The following is a 23,006-nucleotide window of genomic DNA, read 5'->3' as shown; positions in this document are numbered from 1 at the left end:
ACTTTAAAAAATCATCTAACGATAAGCCAACGACTGCACCTCGCCTCTTAACACTATGCATGACAACAGTCAAGATGTTTTTGTTGTGTCTTTTTCCAAGCCATCACAACGAGACACGCAGTGTATAGCTGCTGCATGTGTGCTAGATTTAATCCAGCATCACACATGACTAAGTGCATTCATCTCAGTGCGTGGAAAAGCAGTTTTAATTCCACTTTGATCTCTTTCCGCTTCATTCGCTGCAGAGAGATCACTGAGCATGCCACCTGATTGTGTATTACGTCTGGTATTTAGTGTACTCACAGACTAGCATGAGGTTTTCATCAGAGTCAGAGATACTTAATTTATCCTTGGGAGGAATTCATAAAGTTGCTCTTACATACAAACATTCAGAAATATAAGAAAAATAGAAATAAAGGACTGTGTAAAATGTAAATCATGTGCATAATGCTTCAATATGCAACACAATACATGCAACAAAGAAACCCTTTGTGCAAGTTAAAGAATAGTTATTTGTTTCAGGTTGCAATGATTGTTTGTGTTCTTAGAAACTGCTTGATCAGCATCATGGGATGCCAGAAACGATCTGTGCGTGTGATAAAAGTTCCAGTTCAAAAATCAGCTGAGCTCAGCAGCTCTGTTACTGATTTGCAGCGTCTCCTGTTTACTCGGCCCTCACACGTCTACTACTGCGTGGACATCAAACCACAGACTTTTATTCATCCGCTCTGGCAGATAAACAAGCATGATATGATCTAACATGTCCTGTGTGTCAGGAAATTACAGTTTCTTATCAAATGTGTCTGCAGGTTGTGTTTATGATGTTCTCTCTCCTGTTCCTGAAGGTCTACTAGAGTTCTCTCGGAATCTTTTTGTAGTATCCCTTTACTTGCTGACTTTTTAGAATTGTAAATATGATGTAGTTGCAATAATGCAAAGTTACCAAATACATTGTGTAAACAAGTGGAAGCTTCCAGTGTCCAGATGGTTCATTTGAGCATTAATTATTATTATTGACGTTCTATCACCACTAGGTGGCTCTTAAGCTTACATCCTGATGGTTAAATGACTCCTGTACTCGGGAACTAATAACACAATAATATTTTCCAATTATTTTCAATGCAAGACTTTTATATTGCAGTATTACTTCTTTTACTGAAGTAAATAATCTGAATGAGTCTTAAGTAAGTACGAGAGCGGCTTGTGTCGTTGGACACTATCTTTTAACTTTGTTGTGTCTGTGCACCAGGATTTCGTTACACCTCTCTGCTGCATTTCGGCTGCCATCTAAAGAACATTGGCTGCTCACATATAATGGGTCCCTGTCAGTGAGATAAGAACTATAAGCAACCAACTCACAGCCAGCCACATGCAAATGAGACTTCTTCTAAAATGTGTCTAATTTCTGTGAAATATGAAGAAGATATTCATCTTCCCCAGAGGATGGATCGTAACGTTTTTGGTGACTCCCTGATCTTTTGTCTAGCACCAATAACAGGCCAAGTTTCTACTTGTAAACAAGGAATATAGATGTTTATTTTCATGAAATGTCATGCTCCCAGAAGATGAACCCTATAAGGTTAAACTGTAACGTCCATGTTCGAAAATGTCTATTTATTTGTTCCATCTTGATTTAATTCGTAATCACACCAAATAAAATATTTCCCCTTCTGCTTCAGTCAGTGCGTTTTTATTTGCAGGTGAGTCAGGTCCAGGGTAATATGGAGGAAGGTGAGAAACAGGAAGTGATATGGTTTAAGATGAGTCCACAACACGTCTAATGGAGCCCACGGACGGATGAAGGGCCCCCCACTCTGCGTGCCGTCTGTACTCGCCCTTCTCCAGCAGGTACTGGCGTCCCATGTAGTTTGGATGCTCGTAGAAAACCCAGACCCCGTCCTGGACGTGAGCTGAGTGAATGTCACGGTAGCGCCAGCGGTCCACCAGGTTGGGCAGATCCTCGCTGATCTCGACCATCTGGCCACCGAAGTCTGGACGTTCGTAGATGCGGATCTTGTGCATGCTAGAAGGCTTGAACATTAAACAAGCAAAATATAACGTGTTTGTTAGTGAGCTTTAAAGGTGGCCATGTTTTTAACCTTTTTTCCCCCTGGCTCTCCTTAAGAAAGACAATAAGTGTACTTTCCTAATTGTTGAACTATTCCTTTAACCTTCTATGGGTCATTAGTGAATATACAGTTTATATTCACAGACCACTTCATGTTTTTATTGTACATTTTGCATTATTCTTGTATCATCAAGCAGCACATCCAAGGAAAAACCAAGCAGTATTAGACTATTACTACTGGACAAAAACTTGGATAAAACAGCACATTAATAATGTAATGTAAGTACAAGGGCATTGCCCATAGCTACATTGCTATTAGTGGGCAAAAAACTGATGATATAAACACCTACAATTTGAATCAAATTAAAAAGCATACATTATATGATCACTATATGTTTTCCAGGACTTACATGTCTGATGAGCCGACAGGAGCGGATGGTGTCGTTGAAGCCATTCCAGCTCTGGTAGTTGGGGTACTCCCCTCTCACGAGGACGTACTGGTAGCCCATGTATTGGGGTCTCTCGTAGATGACCCAGGCCCCGCCCTCCACCCGGATGGAGTTACAGCGCTGGAAGTGAGCGTTGAGCTCGGGACAGTCGCTGCTGCATTCATAGTGGTGACCCTTGAAGTTCTTGTCCTCATAGAAAAAGATCTGCAAGCAGGACTCTGTTAGACCATCTAGTAGAAATGACACTAAAGCAATTCACTCTGCGACAGTGTCCTTTAATTTAGCTTTATTCTGTGTCTGCTGCATGTGTAAATGAATCATAGTATTAAATAGTACTCACCTTCCCCGTGCACTCCATATTCACCTTATGTTCCTCCTCACCCTATCAAGTCAAAGCCCCTCGTTCACACTGCATTACTGATGCTCCACTTTGATTTAAAGGCTGATGAAATGCACTGCCAGTAGATTTATTGTCATTCAAATGAGCTCCCCATTAACTTTGGCACATTAGCTGATGCTGCAATTGTTTTAAAGTACATGTCCGATTGCTCCCGTGGTGCTGCTGAAATTGTGACTGGATGCTGTCACTGTGTTTTAATTATTCATGCTGTAATGTCGTATTTTATGTACTGAGTTTCTATAGCATTTACTTTTACTCACCACCTATCACCAGTCAAGATATTGCATTTTATGAATAGAATATTAGTTTTTATAAAATGAGAGGTTTTCTTAAGGGACCCTGGTGCTCGGAAACACTACCGCTTTTGTCCACAGGGACCGCCATAATCAAAACAAAATGAAAGTTCCTTGTAGTAGCTTTAAAATAAATAACTGATTGTGAATTGAAACCCATTAAATATGTGACATCAAATATGGTTAATAATGCAGATTTTTAGGGGAAAAAAATAAAATAAAAGAGTATCATGTCGTATCATGACTTTATTTTTCAAGATGTGCGCTCAGCCTTTTTCCACTTTTTAAAGAATGACATGGCTAGTTTTCCTTAACCCGACGGATGGATCCCACAGTGGGCTGCACGCCCCCCCACTCAGAGTACCGCCTGTACTCGCCCCTCTCCAGCAGGTACTGGCGCCCCCTGTAGTTCGGATGCTCGTAGAAGATCCAGGCGCCTTCGAACACCTTGCAGCAGTGGACGTCACGGCTGTGCCAGCGCTCGTGGAAGACAGGCATGTTGTCTGCCAGCTCCGTCGTCTGGCCTTCAAAGTTGGGCTTCTCCCAGACCTTCAGCCTCCACGAGTTCCCCAACTGGAAGAATACAAAAATGAAAGACGCTGAACATTTGCAACAATTAAAGATTGAGTAAGAAAATATATATGCAGACTAAAACAAACAAAAACAAAAAAGCTAATATTCAAAAGCATAAAAGTAACTAACACCAAGACTTAACATATTTTGACTTACGTTCCTAATAATGCGACAGGACCGGATGGTGTCATTGATGCCCAGCCAGCGTTGGTAGTCTGGATACTCTCCCGGACTCAGCACATACTGGTAGCCCATGCAGTTTGGCCTCTCGTAGGTTACCCAGAATCCTCCCTCCACTCTGATGGAGTTGCAGCGGCTGAAGTACGTGTGCAGGTCGCTGGAGTCATTGTCGCACTCGTGGAATCGACCCTGGAAGTTTCTGTCCTCGTAGAAGATGATCTTGAAAAAGTATACAAACAAAAAATTACATTTTTAATATACATGCAAATCGTTTTCACACATGTACCTTTAAGAATACTGTATGTGCTACATTAAATATGTGAAAATGCACCTTCTTCATAGTTAATAGCAATAGTTTTGGTTGTGTTGTATAAAAGATTTAAGCAGTCACCTCCAATATTCTCTTTATACAGAACAAGAACAATAAAACTAAGCACATGGTTTTTTCTGTGTGAACTGGAAATATTTATCCAGGCTCATCACATTGTCCTGAAGCGGCGAATCCTGTTCCCCCAAACAATGCAAACACAAAGTGCAAAGCATCCCCAAAAGCCACTGGATGCAGCAAAGCGTGCTGACAACAACAAGGCCACTGCAGGACATCTGGTTTGATATGAAGCGCTTTGAGCTGAGTCAGTGACACCGCAGGGAAAGCTCCAGAGGCTTTACAGGAGACACCGAGTCGTGATTTAACACACCGCATAACTGATTCCTATCAAACAAGGTGCACTCTTGACCTCAGTAGTAGTTTAACTGTTTTAGCGTGATAATAGTTCAGGAGATGATGTTAAAGCTAAAATGTATCTGCCAAAAATGCTGATAAATTGAAATATTGTTGTCCACAGTAATGGTATACTCTTGTCAGTCTGTTGAACAGATTTATTCAGACAAATACTGCATATATTCATGATCCCCAGAAGATGACTCCTAATGCATTTGGTGACCCACCAAACCTTTCTTCTAGTCAGGACAATATTTTCACTTTTTTGTTTGGATTGAAAACATTTGGTCGTATGAAGCCAGTTATCCTGGGATTATTTTTTTTATTACTGCATTATCTCAAGTTATTAAGTTTTAACTTCTTTCTCCAAATATTTGTTTTGTATGATATAAATGTATAACAGGAAACATGTGGTACGAACTGGGAACATGGAGTTTAAAGGTGTGGGGGAAAGAGGCTGCTGAGTTACATTATGGGAGAACTAAAAGTCAGGATATCTTTTTATAATCTTTAATCAGTCTCTTGAAAAATCCCTGTAGTACCCCTTTAGTATGTGATAATGAGATTATAACTATCTCAAATTAGTATCAAATTAAAACCAGTGGTCCAGCATGAGGCATGTTTACAGAAAAGCCATGAGAACAGTCAGAGTTTGCTTCTCATTTATTGATGGTGTTGTGTGAGTGTGGGCATCGGGGAAGCCCTTGAATCACTTTCTAGTCTGGGCTTAAAGTTAAAACTCTGTGATCCTGCGGAAGGAGCCGACGCCAGGCGAGGCCGCCCCCCAGTCGCCGTGCTGCCGGTACTCGCCACGCTCCAGGAGGTACTGGTGGCCCCTGTAGTTGGGGAGGTCGTAGAAGACCCAGGCTCCATCGGCCACCACGCAGGAGTACGCCTCGCGCAGCTTGTAGGTATCGTACACTGAGGGACAGTCATCGGAGCACTCCACCATCTGACCTCCGAAGTCTGGCCTCTCGTACAGCCTCATCTTCCACGCACTGCCATACGCCTAGAAACACAAGACACTAATGAGATGAACACATTGTTCTGGGGAACATACAGTATGTTCAGGTCACAGGCTACATTAAGCACAAAACAGACTCTTACATTCTTTATGGAGCGGCAGGATTTGACGTTTTCGCTGAAGGCCATCCACTGCTGGCTGTCCCCGTACTCCCCGGGGCTGAGGATGTACTGGGAACCCTTGTAGTTGGGCCTCTCATAGATCACCCACACACCGCTCTCCACCCGGATGGAGTTGCAGCGGTTGAAGTATGTGTGCAGGTCGGCACAGTCGCTGCTGCAGTTGTAGCAGCGGCCCTGCAACTTCTTCTCCTCGTAAAATGTGATCTGTGGCAGAAGAGGAAAAGTTGTGAGTATTTTCCTGAACATGAGTATCTTTAAAAAGCTGCAGTAGGTTTTTATCTCACCTTCCCCATTTGGATGCACTGTAAACCTCATTCTTTGCTGCAGCCCCATCAAAGTATTTATCGATAAACAAAATGTGCAGAGCGTGGCAAGTCTTTGATACCCAAATGAGGGAGATTTACATATCAGCAAAACAGCTTGGTGCAGTTTGATTTGCCTTTGTTCCAGTCTGATGGCGACTCTGTATCAAACACATGCTGGAACAGTGAAGGCAGAGGGTCAGTGGCACACGGTGATGGAAAGAATGTCAATTTTCTCCTACTTACAGCTGCAAATGATAACATTATGGTGACTTTAAACCACTGTTACTGCCTTTATTTGTCAGTGTTTCCCATTCTAAAAGTTGGTTCTGCTTTAGATACATTTTAACACCTTAATTCTAATGTGTGGACTGTATAACTGTCATCTTGAGCTTATGTTGCAAGTCATTTAACCACCCTCCTGTTATTATAAAGGTGTTAAGGGGAGTTTAAAGGTAAATTAGACTTTATTGTCAAGTGTAGGGTGTAAAAGTGTGTTTATTTATTCATGGGCAACACAGAATAACACCCATGCAGGTTATTTTTGTCTTTTAAGTGGCAGTGTGAAGGATTAAGTAGCATCTAGTGATGAGGTTATAAATTGCAACCAGCTGATGAAACCTCCACTCACTTCTCCCTTTCCTGCGGTAACGTGAGCCGTTAAATGCATAACCGGTTAGCGGCGTGGTATCTTTCAGGACCTTCGCCTCGCCTACTTTAGGAAGCAGCAGAATTAAGACGGCGGTTTTGCACTCTGAGGCTCATGTTACGGCACTTTAACGAGCGTGTCAGAGAACTACGGTGGCCTTCATGTCACGAAAAAACACAAAAGTCTCTCTCTGGAGCCCCTGTTTGGTTTGTCCATTCTGGGCTATATTAAATTATCCAAAAGCTGAGTGGTCAAAACGCCTGACATAAAGGTCAGTGATTCAAAACAAGTGTTTGGACTAAATAAACGTATCCAGGCCAGAAGTTTCAGTTCAGCTTGGAGCTGCTTTGTGGGAAGCTAATCTTTTTAATGGAGGGAATATTTAATGATCCTTTTCACAACCTTCCTGTTTGCTTATTGCTTCCCCTGTGGGCTTGGTTTTTTAATACCTCACTCTCAAATTCTGAATGTCGGAGCTTCTATAAACGCACCAGACGGTGACATGGAGTGAAAGTAAACGGCTGCTCAGGGCCGAACAGTAGGCGTCACTATTTAACTTTGCACCAGAATGACATTCAGGAATCAGAAACATTAGATTTCAGCTTGCTTTATTTTCCCAACCGGTACATTCAGAGTTAACAGGAGTCGGTGATGCGCCTGATGGAGCTGAAGCTCATCATGTTGCTCATCCCCGTCTCTCTGAGGTTCCTGTACTCTCCTGGCCTCAGGTACAGCATCTTGCCTCTGTAGTTGGGCTGCTCGAACATCAGCCAGTGGCCGTCCATCACGTTGCACGACTGGCAGTCGGACATCCGGAAACGGTCCATCATATTGTCACAGTCGTCCATCAGCTCGTGCATCTGGCCCCCGAAGTTCTCCTTTTCATAGATCCTCATTCTGAAGGGTCCTCTGTGCTGCAGACGAGGAAACATCAGGGAAATGACTGTGGACGTCTGAACTGAACCCGACCTTTAGATCTACACGTCAGTGGTTTTTTACTTGTGTGATGAGACTGGGGTACGGAAGCAGAACGGTTGGTTACCCCAAGCTTATGATCTCATTATCTCAAGAAAACAACTGTAATGATAACATGAAAACTGACTTGTGATCTTAATATTTAATTATTGCAACCATGGCTGTTCTGGGCCTCCGTACTGGTAAACTAAAAAACTGTAAATATTTAAAATTTGTGCTGCTTTTAACGTAGTTGGAGTCCAACATGTCGGGTGTCCTTTCAGCTCAGTGAACTTACAGAATTAGATTGTTTACCGCATGCTCTGCAAGTCTTTTTAGTTGCAATAATGTGGAGGAATCCCTCCTGTAATGGCACGACTGTGCCCACACTAACACAGCTGATGAACCTACCATGGGGATCATCAGACTGGACCTGATGCAGTCGCTCATAGTCATTCCCATCAGCCGCTGGTTGTCTGGATACTCGCCCCTCCTCACCAGCATCTGCTGGCCCATGAAGTTGGGCCTCTCGTAGACCATGAAGAGGCCGCTCTCCACCCTGCAGGAGTTACACCTGCTCAGGTAGGAGGTGAGCTCGGGGCAGTCATTGCTGGTCTCATAGGACCGGCCCTGGAAGTTCTGGTCCTCATAGAATATGATCTGCGAATACCGATCTTGATCAACATCTTAACTCTTTTCAATGTTATTGTGTCTCAGATGTTTTGAAAGCTTCACTTACCTTCCCCATGGCCATGATATTTGTGAGCTAATCCCAGACGTACTGCATCAACATCGACCCTTTTCCCTTTTTATACATTGCACAGCCGTAGTATTTCCACATGGCTTGTGCTGAAACCTTTGAGTCATCACTCTATATTGTGGCACAGTGCAGCACTATAGGGTGGCAGACTTCACTGTATGTCAGAACCCGCAGTAGTTATTACGGTGTGATTAGTGGTGTGATTATCAGATGTCAACTTTATGGTTACACTAAAAGTATTGAACAAATGCCACACAGCAAAGCTTTGGCCTTGTAACATTTGAAGAGTAAAAATCAATAAAACATCATTTGAGGAACGTTTTGCTGCTGTTATGACCTGACTTGACCTCCCAAACATTCAGCATACAATAATAACTATTGAGGTTCGCTGTGAAAAAAATGAATGCAGAACCACGTGCACCTCGTGATGAGTCATGATGTTTCACACAAAGGTGTGCAAGGTGGTCTGCAGCTCATAGTCTATATAAAAGTGGCGCTGGGTTGGCAGCATTTGCAAAAGAAACTGAAAGCGTCACCATGGGCAGGGTAATATTTATCATGTGTTTGTATCAGGGAAATCTGGTGCTGTAGAAATACATTGATGAATAGTTTACAGACGCATGTATGATGCAAACTGCTGCTTTCTATTCTTTCCTGTATGTTTTTTGCTGCAGATTATCTTCTACGAGGAGAGGAACTTCCAGGGTCGGTCCTATGACTGCAGCAGCGACTGCGCCGACATCCACATGCACCTGAACCGCTGCAACTCCTGCAGGGTGGAGAACGGGTGCTTCGTGGCTTACGACCACCCCAACTTCATAGGTAACCAGGTGTTCTTGAAGAGAGGGGAGTACTCCGACTTCCAGCGCATAGGGAGCATGATGGGCATGATGGGAATGGCCATGATGGATACTGTGCGCTCCTGTCGCATAATCCCCATGGTAAGACATTTTGGTAGTTTGGCAGACATGCATGTTAGGTGAATAGGGAACTATGTTGCCTCTGATAGACTCCAGAAAAAGGCGGTCTAGAAACCGACATGTCTTGCTCCAACAGCACAGGGGGCAGTTCAGGATGAAGATCCACGAGAGGGAGAACTACGGCGGCCAGATGCACGAGCTGATGGACGACTGCGAGTCCATCCAGGATCGCTACCTGATGTCCGACTGCCAGTCGTGCAACGTGACGGACGGCCAATGGCTGATGTTCGAGCAGCCCAACTACAAAGGCCGGATGATGTACGTGAGGCCGGGAGAGTACAGGAACTTCAGGGAGACGGGGGCCAGCAACGTGACGAGAATCAGCTCCATCAGGCGCATCACGGACAACTGCTGATTGTCGTTGAAAATAAAGATCATATTTTGAAGTATCTCTCTGCTGTTTTGTAGTTTTCTTTACGCTGGGTGTGACTACATGCTTTGCAATGAAGCAGTGGTGAAAGTCCCCCAAGAGGTCAGAGGGAAACATTGACATTTTCATCCCTAAATATAGATTTAAAGTCATTCATGTATCCATGTTAACATTTTGTGAGAGGTTCTTTGAGAACAGCTGTTAGGTATTTTTTAAACTGCATTAATATTACTATGTAGTACTATTTATGTGTATATATCAGGCCTCAAGTTCCCCAACAGTCGACTCCTCACACCTCCACTCTGAACGTTTAGTGATTCACTTTCTTCCCCACCATTATTACAACCTCCCCTTAATCCAAACATGACACGAAGGCTTTACTTAGACTGCCCATTGTAAGCACCATTACTGTACAGCACAGCACTGCGGAGCAACTTCCTGGTTCAACGTTGACGACAAACATGTCATAATATATCATAAAAACATGCCAATATGAATGGATATTTTGTATTTTTTCTTTGCCTAAATAAACACGGAGAAGTATAAAATGCAGTTTGTCATTCACTTTTGGACGGCATTGAGTAAATATTCAGTCTGTCCTGACGGTACGGTGGCGCTAAAAGGAAAGGTCATGTGATTAATAAATTCTTAAAGTTGTATCCCCCTTGAGGACTTTAATGTACTCAGTTAATATCATGGCAATCAGCATGTTATATTTTGAGATATCGTGCGAACTAAGCTATCGTGCTAGGGACGCTAATGGAGTATTTCAACCTCTGAGGAGCATGAATTAGTTTGGATAATATTACATTTTGATAAGCAGGACACACACATTATTGAGATTCTGCTTTTGGGCAACAATGAGATGTTGTTTTGCTCGGAGAGATGATGTAAACCTGGTGGTGATTATAGGACAATGAAACAAACATGCCTCCTAGTGAGGACCGCTGTGTTTGTGTCAAAACCATTTAAATGTTCATTTCAGACATAATGAAATGTAATGTAGCAAAAGTGTGTCAGTGATAAAGTCAGATGAACAGTAATATCCATGAAAACGTTTGATAACTTTGGCCACAATAAACTGGTGATACCAGAACAAGTACGGCTGTAGCTGCAAAACTCCTGAACCGACTGAACTGAGCCATGTTGTGTTTTATTTCTTATCAATTAAAAAAGTGTTATTTCTGCTTTCAAAAGTGATATTTCAGCTTTAAATCAAAGCATTTGACTTAATCTCGGGTCTGTTGTATACTGTTCCCTCGACGTAAACGTGCCCGATAAAGAAAATGAAATACAAAGGTAATGCAATAACCAGAGTTTGCTTTGTCACTGTGAACTCTGCACCACTACTGTTTAATCTGTCCGCAGCTTCGATTGTATAATACAGTAGGGGACATCCACGCAGATGAGCTGACTCAGTCATTTTGTACAATTGAGGGGCCAGATTCTTTTGATGTCACATGATGCATAAAAGGCAGAGCGCCAGTGGGAAGGACAACAGAAATCAAATAGCGCGACCATGAGCGGAAAGGTAATGAAGGGTGCAGACCGCTGCAGCAGCCAGATGCTGCCTCGAGCTCAGACTTTTATACTGTATATGTACCAAAAAACTCCCGTTTACTCACATGTAGCTTCTCTTAATGTCTTCGTCTCTAGATCGTCTTCTTCGAGGGGAGAAACTTCGAGGGCCGCTCGTATGAGTGCATCAGCGACTGCTCTGAAATCGTCTCTCACCTGAGCCGATGCAGCTCCTGCAGGGTGGAGAGCGGGGCGTTCATGGTCTACGACCAGCCCAACTACACGGGCCAGCAGTACCTCCTGACCCGGGGAGAGTACCCCGAGTACCAGAACACCATCGGCTTCAACGACTGCATCCAGTCCTGTTGCATTGTCCCTGTGGTAAATATGAGCACAACACCGCTGAAGGAGGGGAGACAAGAGGCAGACATGTCACGTAAAGGAACATGAGAGATATGTTTGGTCGCTTCTTACCCAGAATCAGAGGAGAACATCTGGATCACTTGAGTCTCCAGGACGTGATTAGGGGGAGAAACTGCTATTGTTATTGCTTCTGCAATTGTTGGATCAATGCATATTGATTGTGACATGTTGTACTCTAACAGCACAAGGGACCCTTTAAGATGAGGATCTACGAGAGAGCGAACTTCGAAGGGCAGATGCAGGAGCTGACGGAGGACTGCGACTCCATCCAGGACCACTATCACATGTCTGACATGCAGTCCTGCAACGTGATGGAAGGCTACTGGTTGATGTTTGAGCAGCCCAACTACGAGGGCCGGATGTTTTATCTGAAACCCGGGAAGTACAGGAACCTGAGGGAGACGAGCAGCGACGACATGAGGTTCAATTCAATCAGACGCATCACAGAGTCCTAACTGTCTGATCCCTTATATTTAGCTACTAGGTTTTGCAGATGCTTTTGTTTTTATTAACATTAACGAGATGTCGAAGTGAGAGGCGCCAAGAAGGAGCCTTGTTTTTATCCTGAAACTGTGATTTGTGCATTGTTTGCATGTAGTTTCCAGTTGTACTGTGCAATCCAGCCACGATGAATTTACCTCTATAACTGCGTGATGCGCACAATAAAATGATTTGACGCATATTTTGTTTGAATTCTTTTCTGAGCACATTTTAGATCGGTGACAGTTTGGCCCACTCAGCGGTCTTCAGATTAATATACAGATTCATAGACAGATTAAGTTGTCGGAATCGACTCATATGAAGAGCAAAAAAATGTGTTTTTTTCCTGAAAGTTGGCTAAAATACAAATACAAGCGTGTATAATAACATGTATAGCAAATTTACAGTATAAGGTCTAAAATATGAACATACAGGAGAGCTAATGTATTCTAATGTATTCGTATTGCAGTGAGTAATTAATAATGAAATATAAAATATTAATGGGGACTTTCATGGCTTTATACGAGAGTAGAGTGTCGATAGGTGTCTGTGGTTTATGCATCCGAGTCAACAGGGCCCCATACATATACATTATTGGTTTTATATGAGTTTTCTAAGAATCTAACATGTTTATTGACACATTAAAGGAGCGCTGGTAAGATTCGGCCACATGCTCCAAAGAAATAGGATGAATTATGATTATTATGAATGCTTAGCGCTGCATTTATAATAATTAACTAGATCAATCCCAATGTGTCCATCATGGTGTAGTGGATAAGTTGTTGGTTTTTTGTACACAAGGATGTTAGTTTGAATCCCAGCAGGAACCATTCTTTTCAGTTTGTCCTCTTGAATGCAGAATGTACAACAATAAACTGAACTATCAATTCTATCTTTGGTTGGGTGTGAGTGGTTACAGCTCACACCCAACAGTCCGAAGGTTGTTGGTTCCTGTGTGTGTCCCGTATTCCAGTACCATGCCCTGGGCCTGTTGTATCACCTCAGGAAGAACGACCGTCTTGCTGTCACCAAGATGCTCAACAAGTTCACCAAGTCTGGTCTCAAGTCTCCCTTTGCCTACTGCATGCTCATCAGGATCGGCAGCAAACTGCCGGACGAGACGGAGGGAGGGTGAGTAGATCTTCTGATGCTGAACGAGAACGAGATGGTGGTGTACGAACCGCAGGACCTTTCATCTCTGCACGACACACTCTCTGAGACGTCACTTACTTGTTCTACACAGCTCTAAAAGTAAAATATATAATGATATTTTGTCCGTCTTTATACTGTCTGCTGGTCCTCATGTTTTCTTTGCAGTAAGAATATTCTTCTGTCAAATCTTCAATAAATTCTGACTGTCAAAATACATCCAAGTTTCATTCATTCAGACACTTTTTTTTTATTTGACAAAACTAGTTTTATTTAAAGAAAAGCTGACATTTAGGCATTTCATTGACATCAAGAGAAACGTAGAAAATCATTCAGAAAAAAAGTCACTCAGAATGCAGCTGTGCAGGACAGAAAATGGAGGGAATCAAAACGATGTCCCACAGATGTGTCCAATAATCACACAACCCAACATAACTTTCAGTATCATGCTGAAAGATGATCCATAAATGAACACTGTCACCATCTGATCAGTCATTCACTTGCAATAAGTACAACTATTCATGTTTCTAGCTCACAGTGGATGTTTTTCCATGGTATTAATTGACAATAGTGACTGATGTGTTCATCCAAGATGGTGATCGTCGACCTCTGGACCAGCTGCCTGCAGGAACAAGATACATATTTAAGTTCGACAAGATGTAATTTCAGCACGTGAAAAGGTTAACCCAATAAATAAACTATTAAAATGTACACAAACCAGTGACATACTTCACAACAACAGCTCTACTGCAAAAGTCACTCACGTGGCGCCTGTGTTGAAGCGGCGTTCTAGAGCTTAGTCTATAGATGATGTAACAATAAGGGAGGGATTGCTGAGAGAACTACGTACAAACGTGTTATTATGCTGACATGAAGAGAAAAAGGGTGTCTGAATTGTAAATCATATATAAGCTGCTGCTGTGTACAGAAGCGAGGCCGCGGTTGTGTTCACTTCACGGGACGTTGAATATTCACTCATCTACGACGTCGAATTCAACATGTTTTTAAAATCGCTACAGCCTCCGTTGAGTTTGTACAGTCTCACAATTATCTGCATTTAAAGGGGATAGATTGGATTTTATGTCAAATATGTGTTCAAATGTACAAAGATAAATATATATGGAAATTGGAGATGGAGAAATAAACTTGGTACAAACAAACATGAGCTTTCCCACGAGTTTTCCATAATTTCATACAACAACTTTTGTTTTATTTGTAGATTCTATGAGTGTTTTCACACCAGAGCACGTTCAAAAGGGCAGCCTCTGCTCAAAGCAGCCGATTGGCCTCCTGAAACGAAATATTGTTGTGTGAGAAAGAGCTGACGAGCGCGCTCATTGTTCGGGGTCACAAAGACACGGGTCACCCGCGGGTTATAAAGGCAGCGTGGAGCCCACGGCCCAAGGTTAGCCGACACAATGGGAAAGGTAAGGCTGCTTGTTTTGCTGTGTGCCTTTTGTGTCTCTGGGTATTCAGTCGAAACCGGTGAACTGGAAGCATTTCTTACACGTGGTATATTTTTACTTTATAATTTGACCCTCGATTGATGTTTCCAGATCATCTTCTACGAGGACAAGAACTTCCTGGGTCGCTCGTATGAGTGCAGCAGCGAATGCTCCGACCTGCATTCCCACTTCAGCCGCTGCAACTCCATCAGAGTGGACAGCGGTGACTGGATGGTCTATGAGCGACCCAGCTACATGGGCTACCAGTACTACCTGAGGAAGGGAGACTTTCCAGACTACCAGCGCTGGATGGGATTCAACGACTGTGTGCGATCCTGCCGTATGATCCCTACGGTAGGCTTCAGTCGGGCCGGTTTCACCCTAAAACCACCGTTTCTATTTCATAACCCTCACACTGTCTTTTTTCTGCAGCACCAAAGCCCTCACAGAATGATGATCTACGAGCGCCCGGAGTTCGGAGGCCGGACGATGGAGCTGACGGACGACTGCCCCTCCCTGAGCGAGCGCTTCCATTTCAGCGACATCTGCTCCTGCAACGTGATGGACGGCAACTGGATCTTCTACGAGCATCCCAACTACAGGGGACGCCAGTACCTGGTGCGCTCCGGTGAATACAGGAGGTTCAATGAGTGGGGCAGCACGAGTTCTCGGGTGGGATCCATCCGACGCGTTGTTGTGTGAGGAAGGCGGATGTCCAGACACTGTCTATCTGAAGTACTGTCAATAAATCTATCCAATTACTTCAGTTCTGTCAAATGCTGCTTTGGTTTTCTTTGGGCTCTTTGGAGTTCAGGGGTTCGGTGGGTTTGCTTAGGTGACGTATTAGATCTCATTGTTTGTGTTTTGAACGTAGCGAGGAAGAGCTCAGAGCAGCAAATAACGAATGATGGAAACATCTCGGAGTCTTTTAGATACAGACACACATATGCACACAGTTTATGCCCAGCATGTTTATTGAGAACGGAGAGAGGAGGAGGGTTTTTCTGAAAGACTTCTAGTGAAAGTCGGTGATTCGCCGGAGCGAGCCGATCCTCGGACTGGTGCTGCCCCAGTCGCTGTATCTGCGGTACTCGCCGGGCCTCACGTAGTAGGGTCTTCCCCTGTAGTTGGGCTGGTCGTACATCAGCCAGTGGCCGTCGACCACGTTGCACGAGTTAATGTCAGACATACGCAGGCGGTCCTGGACATTGGGGCAGTCGTCGCTCACCTCCTGCATTTGGCCGCCCATGTCTGGACGCTCACAGAGTCTTATTTTGTAGGGACCACGGTGCTGCAGGAAGCAACATTTATGAGTCAGACTGGTTTGGTTTCTCTCTCCTTGACTTATTATTATTATCAGCTTCAATAATCATCCTAATTGATGCTCTTTGGCTTACCGTGGGAATCATGCGACAGGAGCGGATGCAGTCGTTGATGCCAATCATGCGCTGGTTGTCGGAGTACTCCCCCCGGCGGAGGAAGTACTGGTGGCCCAGGTACTGGGGCCTCTCGTACACCATGAAGCAGCCGCTCTCCACCCGGATGGAGTTGCAGCGGTTGAAGTACGTGTGCAGGTCAGCACAGTCGCTCACGCACTCATGGTGCCGACCCTAGAAATTCCTGTCCTCGTAGAATACGATCTGCAGAATGTATTTATTTATTAATCAATCATCAACTCCCACTGGGAAAATGTTTTCAATCTGTATTTTCAGGAACAACACATAACGAGCTTACCTTTCCCATTGTTACGTTAGTTGGGGGGCCAGACTGGCTCAATAGACGCTCTCCATGCCGCGGTCCTTTTATATAAAGTATATAAGCGGGGGTCAGCGCTCACAGCTCCAGCAAAACAACAAGCGTCATCTGTGTCCTTTTCATCCATTCCTTATGTGCTGTGCCACTACAACATGATAATGAAATCTGTCATCAGGTAAAAATGTAAATTTGTTCAGTACTTACGTTATTGATCTAAAATATACAAAACTAATGATATTCCTCGGCTTTACCTTGCGGCTAGTGCTAAATGTTAGCACGCTAACGCGCTAAACTACGACGTCTAACGCGCTTAACATTATATCTGCATTAATTCACATGTTTCTGGGCCCCAAGTGAGGTGTTTCAGGGGCCCCAGAAACTACTGACGAAGAGACAAGAAAGTGAAGAGTTTTGTCCAAAATGAGCATCTTAAATAGTATTTATGTAGTCGTAATGTTGTGCTTTATTAGTCCAATATTACTCACATCTTAGTCTGTTATCTGAGAAGTCCCTGTAAACGGTATGAAGCTCGTCACGCACAGACAGCTGACGCAGAGACATACAGCTGTTTTATGAAGCCTTTTGTTATTCTAGTGAGCATGCGTTTGGTGCTTTTGCCCCCCCCTGCCACGGTCTTGATCCCATTCACACAGATAAAAACCCTGATTCATCAATGTTCGTGGTCTAGACTCGCACATTATTGACCCCCCTCACACAGCACTCCTGCATAAACACACCTGATTTAGTCCCGTTCAGTTTATGAAATGGCTTCCTCTTCAGCCAATTTACAACTTGCATCACAAGATGGTAAAACGTTGGCAGAACACAGTGACGCAATAATCCTGCGGTCAGTATTTGGCCCGAGGTGTTTGCTCGAGAGAGGCTATCACGTTGCATTATGGGAAATGTAGTATTCAGCATTTCTGCCGCATGATCCATAAAATTCATCATTACTCTGCTGGTTTGATTTTGATCTTTTTTTTGTTGCATAAGAATGCAAAACACAGCCACTACAGGAAGGAAACATTTATTATAACACACTGAACTAAAGCAAAACAAGTGGGTGTCATGTGACATTTAGTAGTACATTTAAGAATATGTAAACAAATCACACACATATTTTAGATTCTTTGGTTATACATTTCACTGTCAATAGCGGAGTTTGATCCCAAGACAGAATATATGGAGTTGGTAATACAATAAAACTAAAAGCACACTGAAAAATGAACATTTCACCTGAATTATGAGCACAAATACGTCAAACTGAACAAATATGAGATAAAACATTACAGCATAAGGATTGAGTAGGTTTGCAATAAAATATCCAGGGAAATATATTATTTAAAAAATAGATATCTTTCAAATGCAATATAATCCATATTGAATTTCAGAGCAGGTGTGTTAGATATTTGGAAACAGCCCATTTAAACTATATGAACTTTTATAACACGAGAAAAGTAACACACAACCTTTTCCTCTAACATACATGTTCTGTGATTACAAATCTGTAATCTAATCTATTTTATATTTCCAAATATAAAATGATGATTCCTGATGTATAAAATTGCTCATGACGTTGTTTCTTCGGTACCGTTTCAATAATAAAGCTGCTTTCTCCTGGTTCTAAAGTGTTATTAATAAATCAATTAGAGCTGATAAAGGCCTTAGTCTAGTAACAATAGTGCAGACAAATTTCCATCATCATCTTACTGAGAAATGGATGAAAATCCTAAAAGATTGCCCATTCATCTCAGTGAGCCTCAAACAACTATACTGATATAAAATCAACAGTGTTGCCTTCTTCATATCCTCACAAATAATAAGGATGTACAGCATTGCTTCTCTGTACAGTGAGGTAAAAAGAGAAATATTCTCAGCTGCATCATAACGTGTCTGTGTGCATGTAGCTAACATAACGCTGTGAAAAGGGCAAAACATAAACAAAGTGTAAAAAAAGGGTTCAAGTTATGTTCAAGTGAAATCGGAAAGATGGTCGATCTGAGCTTGAACGTACTCTTCACAGATTTAAAGCCAAGTTTGAGTTTGTTTGTAAGGAAATAATCAGGTTTTAAAGTATAATTGTTTGACTATTTTTTCGATATTGTACATTTTTTAAGGTTTAAAATTGAATTCCAGCTTAAAGGTTTGTGGTAAAAAGTATTTAAATCTCCTGACTCCGTCACAGATCATTAACTCTGAAGAGCTGAAGACATTAGTTGAGCTCCAATAATAAGAAACCTGCAAATCTGAATAATCAGATTTCAAGACATTGTTCAGTCACGGCAGTTTTTGTGTTATCAAAACAACTACAGTGAAGAGATTACTATGAATACTGTTATGTACAGTATGCAATGTGAGCCACTGCAACGTAGCGCAAACCTCAATCATCCAGCTGTATTACAGCATCAACACAGACACAGATCTGAGGGCTGAGAGTCTACAAGGTGGAGGAGCAACAGACAAAGTCTCTGGCTAAGAAATCACACACTGCATTATGTTGTAAGGCACAGGGTAGACAGTTGATAGGTCATATCAATAGAGAGTATATTGGAGAAGGAAGAGCGACTAAACGGACATGAGAGGTCGTGTGTTTAGCCTACATGAGAGGTTGGTGAGTGTATAGCATGGAGGCGCCTGGTGGCTCTGCTGCTTCTGGCAGGTAGTGGTAGTCCTCGTGGTGGATGAACCAGCGGTACTTTGGCTTCCGGTGGACCTGCACGCGGGGAAACATCAGATTCTGTAGAGAAGAAGCTGGAACAAAAGACTCAGTGACGGTTTGCAGAAATGGAGAGCGATACGCGAACATGACGGAAAACGTTGTTTTACCTTTCTAGGGTCGTGTTGCAGAACGATGGGTGTCATTCCGTCAGTTCTCGGAGGATACGACGGGTAAACCTGCAGCACCGTGGGCTCCACAAACTGCAAGAGAATGACAACACACTGAAGTTTACTAGTACTCATAAACTCAATATTTGTAAAGTTAAAAGAGCAAATCGGTTTCCAAACAATTACTTGCGGGAGTGGATTCACAGTGATCTGTACCTCTGGTGTTGTGTCCTCCATGACGGGCAGAGGAGGCTGGACGGGGCCTCCGTCAGCAGGCTGATACAGATATTCTGACGGCTGGGGGTACACGACTGGACTGGGGGGCATCGGCGACTGGATGACAAAAAACATTCAACAACTGGCCTAATTCTCCTGAACTAAAAAAGAAGAAACGCCTTCATTCCGCCTACCTGGACGACGTTCCACTGATACTGGTTCGGGGCACACTGGGAGAGGGTGAAAAGGAAAGAAAGCAGACTGTTAAATAAAGTTCAAACCCATGCTGTTCTTGGTAAATGGTGACAGTGGATCACTAAAGGGCTGAGCTGACCTGGTGGTGGTGATATGCTGGCTGCTGGTAGACAGGCTGATGGCTGACAGGCCAGTGTTGGGGCATGTTGGGGCAGTGGAAGTAGGCCGCTCCGTTGTGGTAGATGTAAGGACAGCCTGCAGGCGTGGTCCCACAGGCCCAAGGCGTGGCAGAGTCAGGGGCGGGCACAAGGACACTCTTAGCTGCGAAAGAAAAGAAAAACGCCACAAAGCAGTCAACCTACAACTATTTAGTCACCTTTAGTGGCCCAGAAACACGTGGAGAGATGCCAGTTTCCATTACTTTTATGCGTCATGTCAGTAAATATGCACCTTTCTTTCGACTTACTTTGTGCTGTAGCTTGCTGCCTGCGGACAGCCTGACCAATGTTGAGCTTCTTGTCTTTAAAACAGATTCCATTAGCCTTTAATGTGGTAGTTGAGGGAAAGGACGCTGCATTAGACAATAGATTTTGGCAGATAAGCTACATTATTATATGTGCCTTAGTTGTAAGATACCTTAATGGCCAATACTCACATCATGAAGGATTTTCAGAGCGTCATCTTGGCTCTCAAATGTAACAAAGCCATATCTGTTCAAAGAAAAACAGTTTTAACGGGCTGACAGCATCTATGTATCCATGACCAATGCTCAAAGGATAGAAAACTGTATATGATGACGCTAACTCACCCCTTTGATAGTCCTGAGCGATCTATCACAATCTTCACCTCTTTTACTGCACCATGTTGAGAGAAGACGTATCGCAGGTCGCTCTCATTAACCTTCATAAAGCACACACACACACATTTACTGTTATATAACTCCATCTTTAGGGACACTTTACTCCAGATTTCAGACTAAATGTACAGTGAATGTTTAAATTAGGAGGCGGCAGGACAAAGGGAAAGCATTTCGAAGGACTGATGGTAAAAGCCAAAAAACAGGTGGTTCCTGAACCCCTCAATTTGTTACTTTTAACGCTGAATCTTGAGGAACAATAACAACAGTTCAGTTTCTCTATGCCAGTGTGTTTACTGCCCTTACGTTGCAGTCAATTCCCCCAACAAAGATCCGATTGGGGATAATGGTGCCGGGACGGTGGATAAAGGTGCCGGGGCAGCGGGTGTAGTGGGTCGGGCTGTCATCGTGGGTTCCTGAGGGCAACACTTCTGGGCTGGAGGAGCAGCTGCTGTTCTGGGATGGACAGCTGGATGTTAACTTAAAATGCAATTAAAAGAAGATTCAATCTGGTGTGATGACGTTCTTTCCCGCCAGAAAGGAGCCGAGTACTGGGACTTAAGGAGTACTAAAATCCCATTTGATGTACATAAGAAGAGTTTTAAACTTGCTTTGTTATGGAGAGAAGGACGCTCTGTTATTACTTTACACCAGATCAAAAGAAAATCACCACCATCCTCCATTTGCTACCAGACAACACGTACAGCCAACTTCTTAATCACTCATTGAAGTCCAACAAATATAATAATAAACAGGTACTTGGGTCTTTTAAGTCTGACAAGGTGGATGCACCTGCAGCCTGTAACGTTAGATATTCACAAAAATGAATCTTACATGAACAGTTTCATGAAGTTAATGTATACAGTAATATATTAATATATACTATAGCCACTGTGGTGACGTTACTGTGTACACTGTTTCACTTGAGATACTTGATTATAAATATATGTTTTACCCATTGGCAAACTCTTTCTTGTAGCTTATTAGCAAGCTAGCTCAGACATAAAAATGAAATATTTTACACCAAAAAAAGGCTCCACTGTTTAACCACAAAGTTAAATTCCATAGTTAACTACTTAGTTGACTTATTTCGATATAATTCCCACTTTTTCTAATGTTAGCAAGCTAACGTTAGCGAGATAGAACCGTTTAAAATGACAAACTTATGCTAGCTACCGTGCCAGCAAAGGCGGTTAACGGCAGACTGCGCTCACCTCGTGCCGGTTATCTGTTTCCATGATAACATTCATCTCCGCTTCCATGGCAACATTCATGTGGAAAACTTCTGCACGTGAGTGACCTCCACCCGACCGATTTGACTCTGCCGTTGACCGATACGTCACCTCGCGCCGCTAGCCTCGCGCACAGCGTCACTCCATACATTAATCAAAGATGAAGCGTTACTTTACGGAAGCCAATTTCCGGCAGCAAAAATAAAAAATAAATGAAATAAAATCAGTATTTTTTTTTTTTATTCACGAAAAAAAATAAAGAGAAATTATAAGATAGAAAGTCTGTTTATTCTTTCTACGCCAGAGCTGCTTCTTGCTGAAAATCCTTTCAAGGGTGCGTTTGCTTAGTAGTACAATCCCACATTTAAAGTAGCCTTCAATGTATTTCTATGTCAAATGTAGGGTAACCTATGCCAAAGAGCTGCTTCTATGACGGTTGTGTTAAAGTATCTTAAAATGTCCACTTTCTATCTCATAATTTTCAAAAAATAAAATAAAAATAACGGGCTTTTTAGTTGTTGTTTTTTGCTTGCGGAAATGGCCTTCCATACTACTTCCGGTGCTAAAGTCAAAATGTTGTTGTTGTTTTTTTTACCTGTTATCTAGCAGCAGGTTGTATCTTCAAATGTATTTTCGTTGTCGTACAGATGTCTTCTTTGTACCCCGAACAATAAAATGTTCAAACAGGGTTGAAACCAACGTTTAAATCCAATATTTCCACAGACTGCAGATCAGTGCGCCGGCCGCGGCACGTTAGAATTAGTGACATAATTAGTTAAATTGATCACCTGTGTGTAGTTAGTCAGACAATAAAAAAACGTCCAAGGAGGTAAATAGTTTTATACGCTCTATAAAAAAAGAAATAAATCATGGTTTAAATTATAGTAAATATTTGCACAAATTTCTAATACATATTAAGTGAATGGTAAATACAATAAAGAGCAAAGAATTTAAATCTGAAAGTGTCTTGTAAACGCTCATTCTAGTGTTGCAGTACAACATACTGTCCACACAGGGGCGACATTTCTCTGTGAATAAAAATGTGCTCATGCAATCTTAAAAAATT

At 42.7% G+C, this 23,006-nt stretch overlaps 8 protein-coding genes and 1 pseudogene across 8 annotated transcripts; 3 read left to right on the top strand and 6 right to left on the bottom strand.

Annotated features, from left to right (window-relative positions):
- Window positions 1-1,755: 1,755 nt before the first annotated feature.
- On the bottom strand, window positions 1,756-2,980 carry LOC142952958 (gamma-crystallin M2-like). Its single transcript, XM_076095005.1, has 3 exons — window positions 2,858-2,980; window positions 2,479-2,721; window positions 1,756-2,031 (listed from the first exon to the last, which is right to left on the bottom strand). Exons 1-3 carry the CDS (start codon window positions 2,873-2,875, stop codon window positions 1,756-1,758), a joined length of 537 nt encoding a protein of 178 aa, XP_075951120.1. The 5' UTR covers window positions 2,876-2,980.
- Window positions 2,981-3,469: 489 nt separating this feature from the next.
- On the bottom strand, window positions 3,470-4,191 carry LOC142952639 (gamma-crystallin S-1-like; the record flags this gene model as incomplete). Its single annotated transcript, XM_076094483.1, has 2 exons — window positions 3,470-3,783; window positions 3,940-4,191. Coding segments are annotated over 2 exons (525 nt in total), but the record flags the coding sequence as incomplete, so codon positions are not given.
- Window positions 4,192-5,417: 1,226 nt separating this feature from the next.
- On the bottom strand, window positions 5,418-6,308 carry LOC142953047 (gamma-crystallin S-like). The gene is made up of 3 exons (XM_076095114.1): window positions 6,270-6,308; window positions 5,792-6,034; window positions 5,418-5,693 (listed from the first exon to the last, which is right to left on the bottom strand). The coding sequence occupies exons 1-3, from the start codon at window positions 6,306-6,308 to the stop codon at window positions 5,418-5,420; spliced, it is 558 nt and encodes a 185-aa protein (XP_075951229.1).
- A 1,108-nt stretch (window positions 6,309-7,416) lies between these two features.
- On the bottom strand, window positions 7,417-8,489 carry LOC142952645 (gamma-crystallin M3-like). Its single transcript, XM_076094487.1, has 3 exons — window positions 8,475-8,489; window positions 8,147-8,395; window positions 7,417-7,695 (listed from the first exon to the last, which is right to left on the bottom strand). The coding sequence occupies exons 1-3, from the start codon at window positions 8,487-8,489 to the stop codon at window positions 7,417-7,419; spliced, it is 543 nt and encodes a 180-aa protein (XP_075950602.1).
- Window positions 8,490-9,032: 543 nt separating this feature from the next.
- Window positions 9,033-9,830, top strand: LOC142952642 (gamma-crystallin M3-like). The gene is made up of 3 exons (XM_076094486.1): window positions 9,033-9,041; window positions 9,170-9,436; window positions 9,552-9,830. Exons 1-3 carry the CDS (start codon window positions 9,033-9,035, stop codon window positions 9,828-9,830), a joined length of 555 nt encoding a protein of 184 aa, XP_075950601.1.
- A 1,534-nt stretch (window positions 9,831-11,364) lies between these two features.
- Window positions 11,365-12,241, top strand: LOC142952646 (gamma-crystallin M3-like). The gene is made up of 3 exons (XM_076094488.1): window positions 11,365-11,376; window positions 11,502-11,744; window positions 11,969-12,241. Exons 1-3 carry the CDS (start codon window positions 11,365-11,367, stop codon window positions 12,239-12,241), a joined length of 528 nt encoding a protein of 175 aa, XP_075950603.1.
- A 2,155-nt stretch (window positions 12,242-14,396) lies between these two features.
- Window positions 14,397-15,562, top strand: LOC142952648 (gamma-crystallin S-1-like). The gene is made up of 4 exons (XM_076094489.1): window positions 14,397-14,415; window positions 14,826-14,842; window positions 14,972-15,214; window positions 15,293-15,562. Exons 2-4 carry the CDS (start codon window positions 14,834-14,836, stop codon window positions 15,560-15,562), a joined length of 522 nt encoding a protein of 173 aa, XP_075950604.1. The 5' UTR covers window positions 14,397-14,415; window positions 14,826-14,833.
- A 313-nt stretch (window positions 15,563-15,875) lies between these two features.
- LOC142952647 (gamma-crystallin M2-like) lies at window positions 15,876-16,609 on the bottom strand (annotated as a pseudogene).
- A 2,602-nt stretch (window positions 16,610-19,211) lies between these two features.
- LOC142952641 (protein boule-like) lies at window positions 19,212-22,189 on the bottom strand. The gene is made up of 10 exons (XM_076094485.1): window positions 21,914-22,189; window positions 21,015-21,188; window positions 20,661-20,752; window positions 20,508-20,562; window positions 20,319-20,394; window positions 19,993-20,173; window positions 19,852-19,891; window positions 19,658-19,774; window positions 19,442-19,534; window positions 19,212-19,352 (listed from the first exon to the last, which is right to left on the bottom strand). The coding sequence occupies exons 1-10, from the start codon at window positions 21,980-21,982 to the stop codon at window positions 19,212-19,214; spliced, it is 1,038 nt and encodes a 345-aa protein (XP_075950600.1). The 5' UTR covers window positions 21,983-22,189.
- Window positions 22,190-23,006: the final 817 nt, after the last annotated feature.

This window comes from Anarhichas minor, unplaced genomic scaffold, assembly GCF_050575085.1.
Source record: "Anarhichas minor isolate MPS153535 unplaced genomic scaffold, ASM5057508v1 ptg000018l, whole genome shotgun sequence".
Classification (NCBI taxonomy): domain Eukaryota; kingdom Metazoa; phylum Chordata; class Actinopteri; order Perciformes; family Anarhichadidae; genus Anarhichas; species Anarhichas minor.
The sequence above is the reverse complement of the archived record's forward strand: the minus strand, read 5'-3'. Positions and strand labels throughout refer to the sequence as shown.

Bases quoted from the DNA above. Each gene is read 5' to 3' on its own strand.
- LOC142952645 (XM_076094487.1), bottom strand. The intron at 7,696-8,146 runs GTAGGTTCATCA...CCTCGTCTGCAG, and splicing joins CCAGTCTGATGATCCCCATG to CACAGAGGACCCTTCAGAAT.
- LOC142952641 (XM_076094485.1), bottom strand. From the start codon at position 21,982: ATGAATGTTGCCATGGAAGCGGAGATGAATGTTATCATGGAAACAGAT. The intron at 20,174-20,318 runs GTAAGTCGAAAG...TTTCTTTCGCAG, and splicing joins GCAGCAAGCTACAGCACAAA to CTAAGAGTGTCCTTGTGCCC. The intron at 19,892-19,992 runs GGTCAGCTCAGC...TTTCACCCTCTC, and splicing joins CCAGCATATCACCACCACCA to CCAGTGTGCCCCGAACCAGT.
- LOC142952958 (XM_076095005.1), bottom strand. The intron at 2,032-2,478 runs GTAAGTCCTGGA...TTAATGTTCAAG, and splicing joins CCTGTCGGCTCATCAGACAT to CCTTCTAGCATGCACAAGAT.
- LOC142953047 (XM_076095114.1), bottom strand. From the start codon at position 6,308: ATGTGTTTGATACAGAGTCGCCATCAGACTGGAACAAAG. The intron at 6,035-6,269 runs GCAAATCAAACT...CTTCTGCCACAG, and splicing joins GCCATCAGACTGGAACAAAG to ATCACATTTTACGAGGAGAA. The intron at 5,694-5,791 runs GTAAGAGTCTGT...TTGTGTTTCTAG, and splicing joins CCTGCCGCTCCATAAAGAAT to GCGTATGGCAGTGCGTGGAA.
- LOC142952642 (XM_076094486.1), top strand. The intron at 9,437-9,551 runs GTAAGACATTTT...TTGCTCCAACAG, and splicing joins CCTGTCGCATAATCCCCATG to CACAGGGGGCAGTTCAGGAT.
- LOC142952648 (XM_076094489.1), top strand. The intron at 15,215-15,292 runs GTAGGCTTCAGT...TTTTTTCTGCAG, and splicing joins CCTGCCGTATGATCCCTACG to CACCAAAGCCCTCACAGAAT.
- LOC142952646 (XM_076094488.1), top strand. The intron at 11,745-11,968 runs GTAAATATGAGC...GTACTCTAACAG, and splicing joins CCTGTTGCATTGTCCCTGTG to CACAAGGGACCCTTTAAGAT.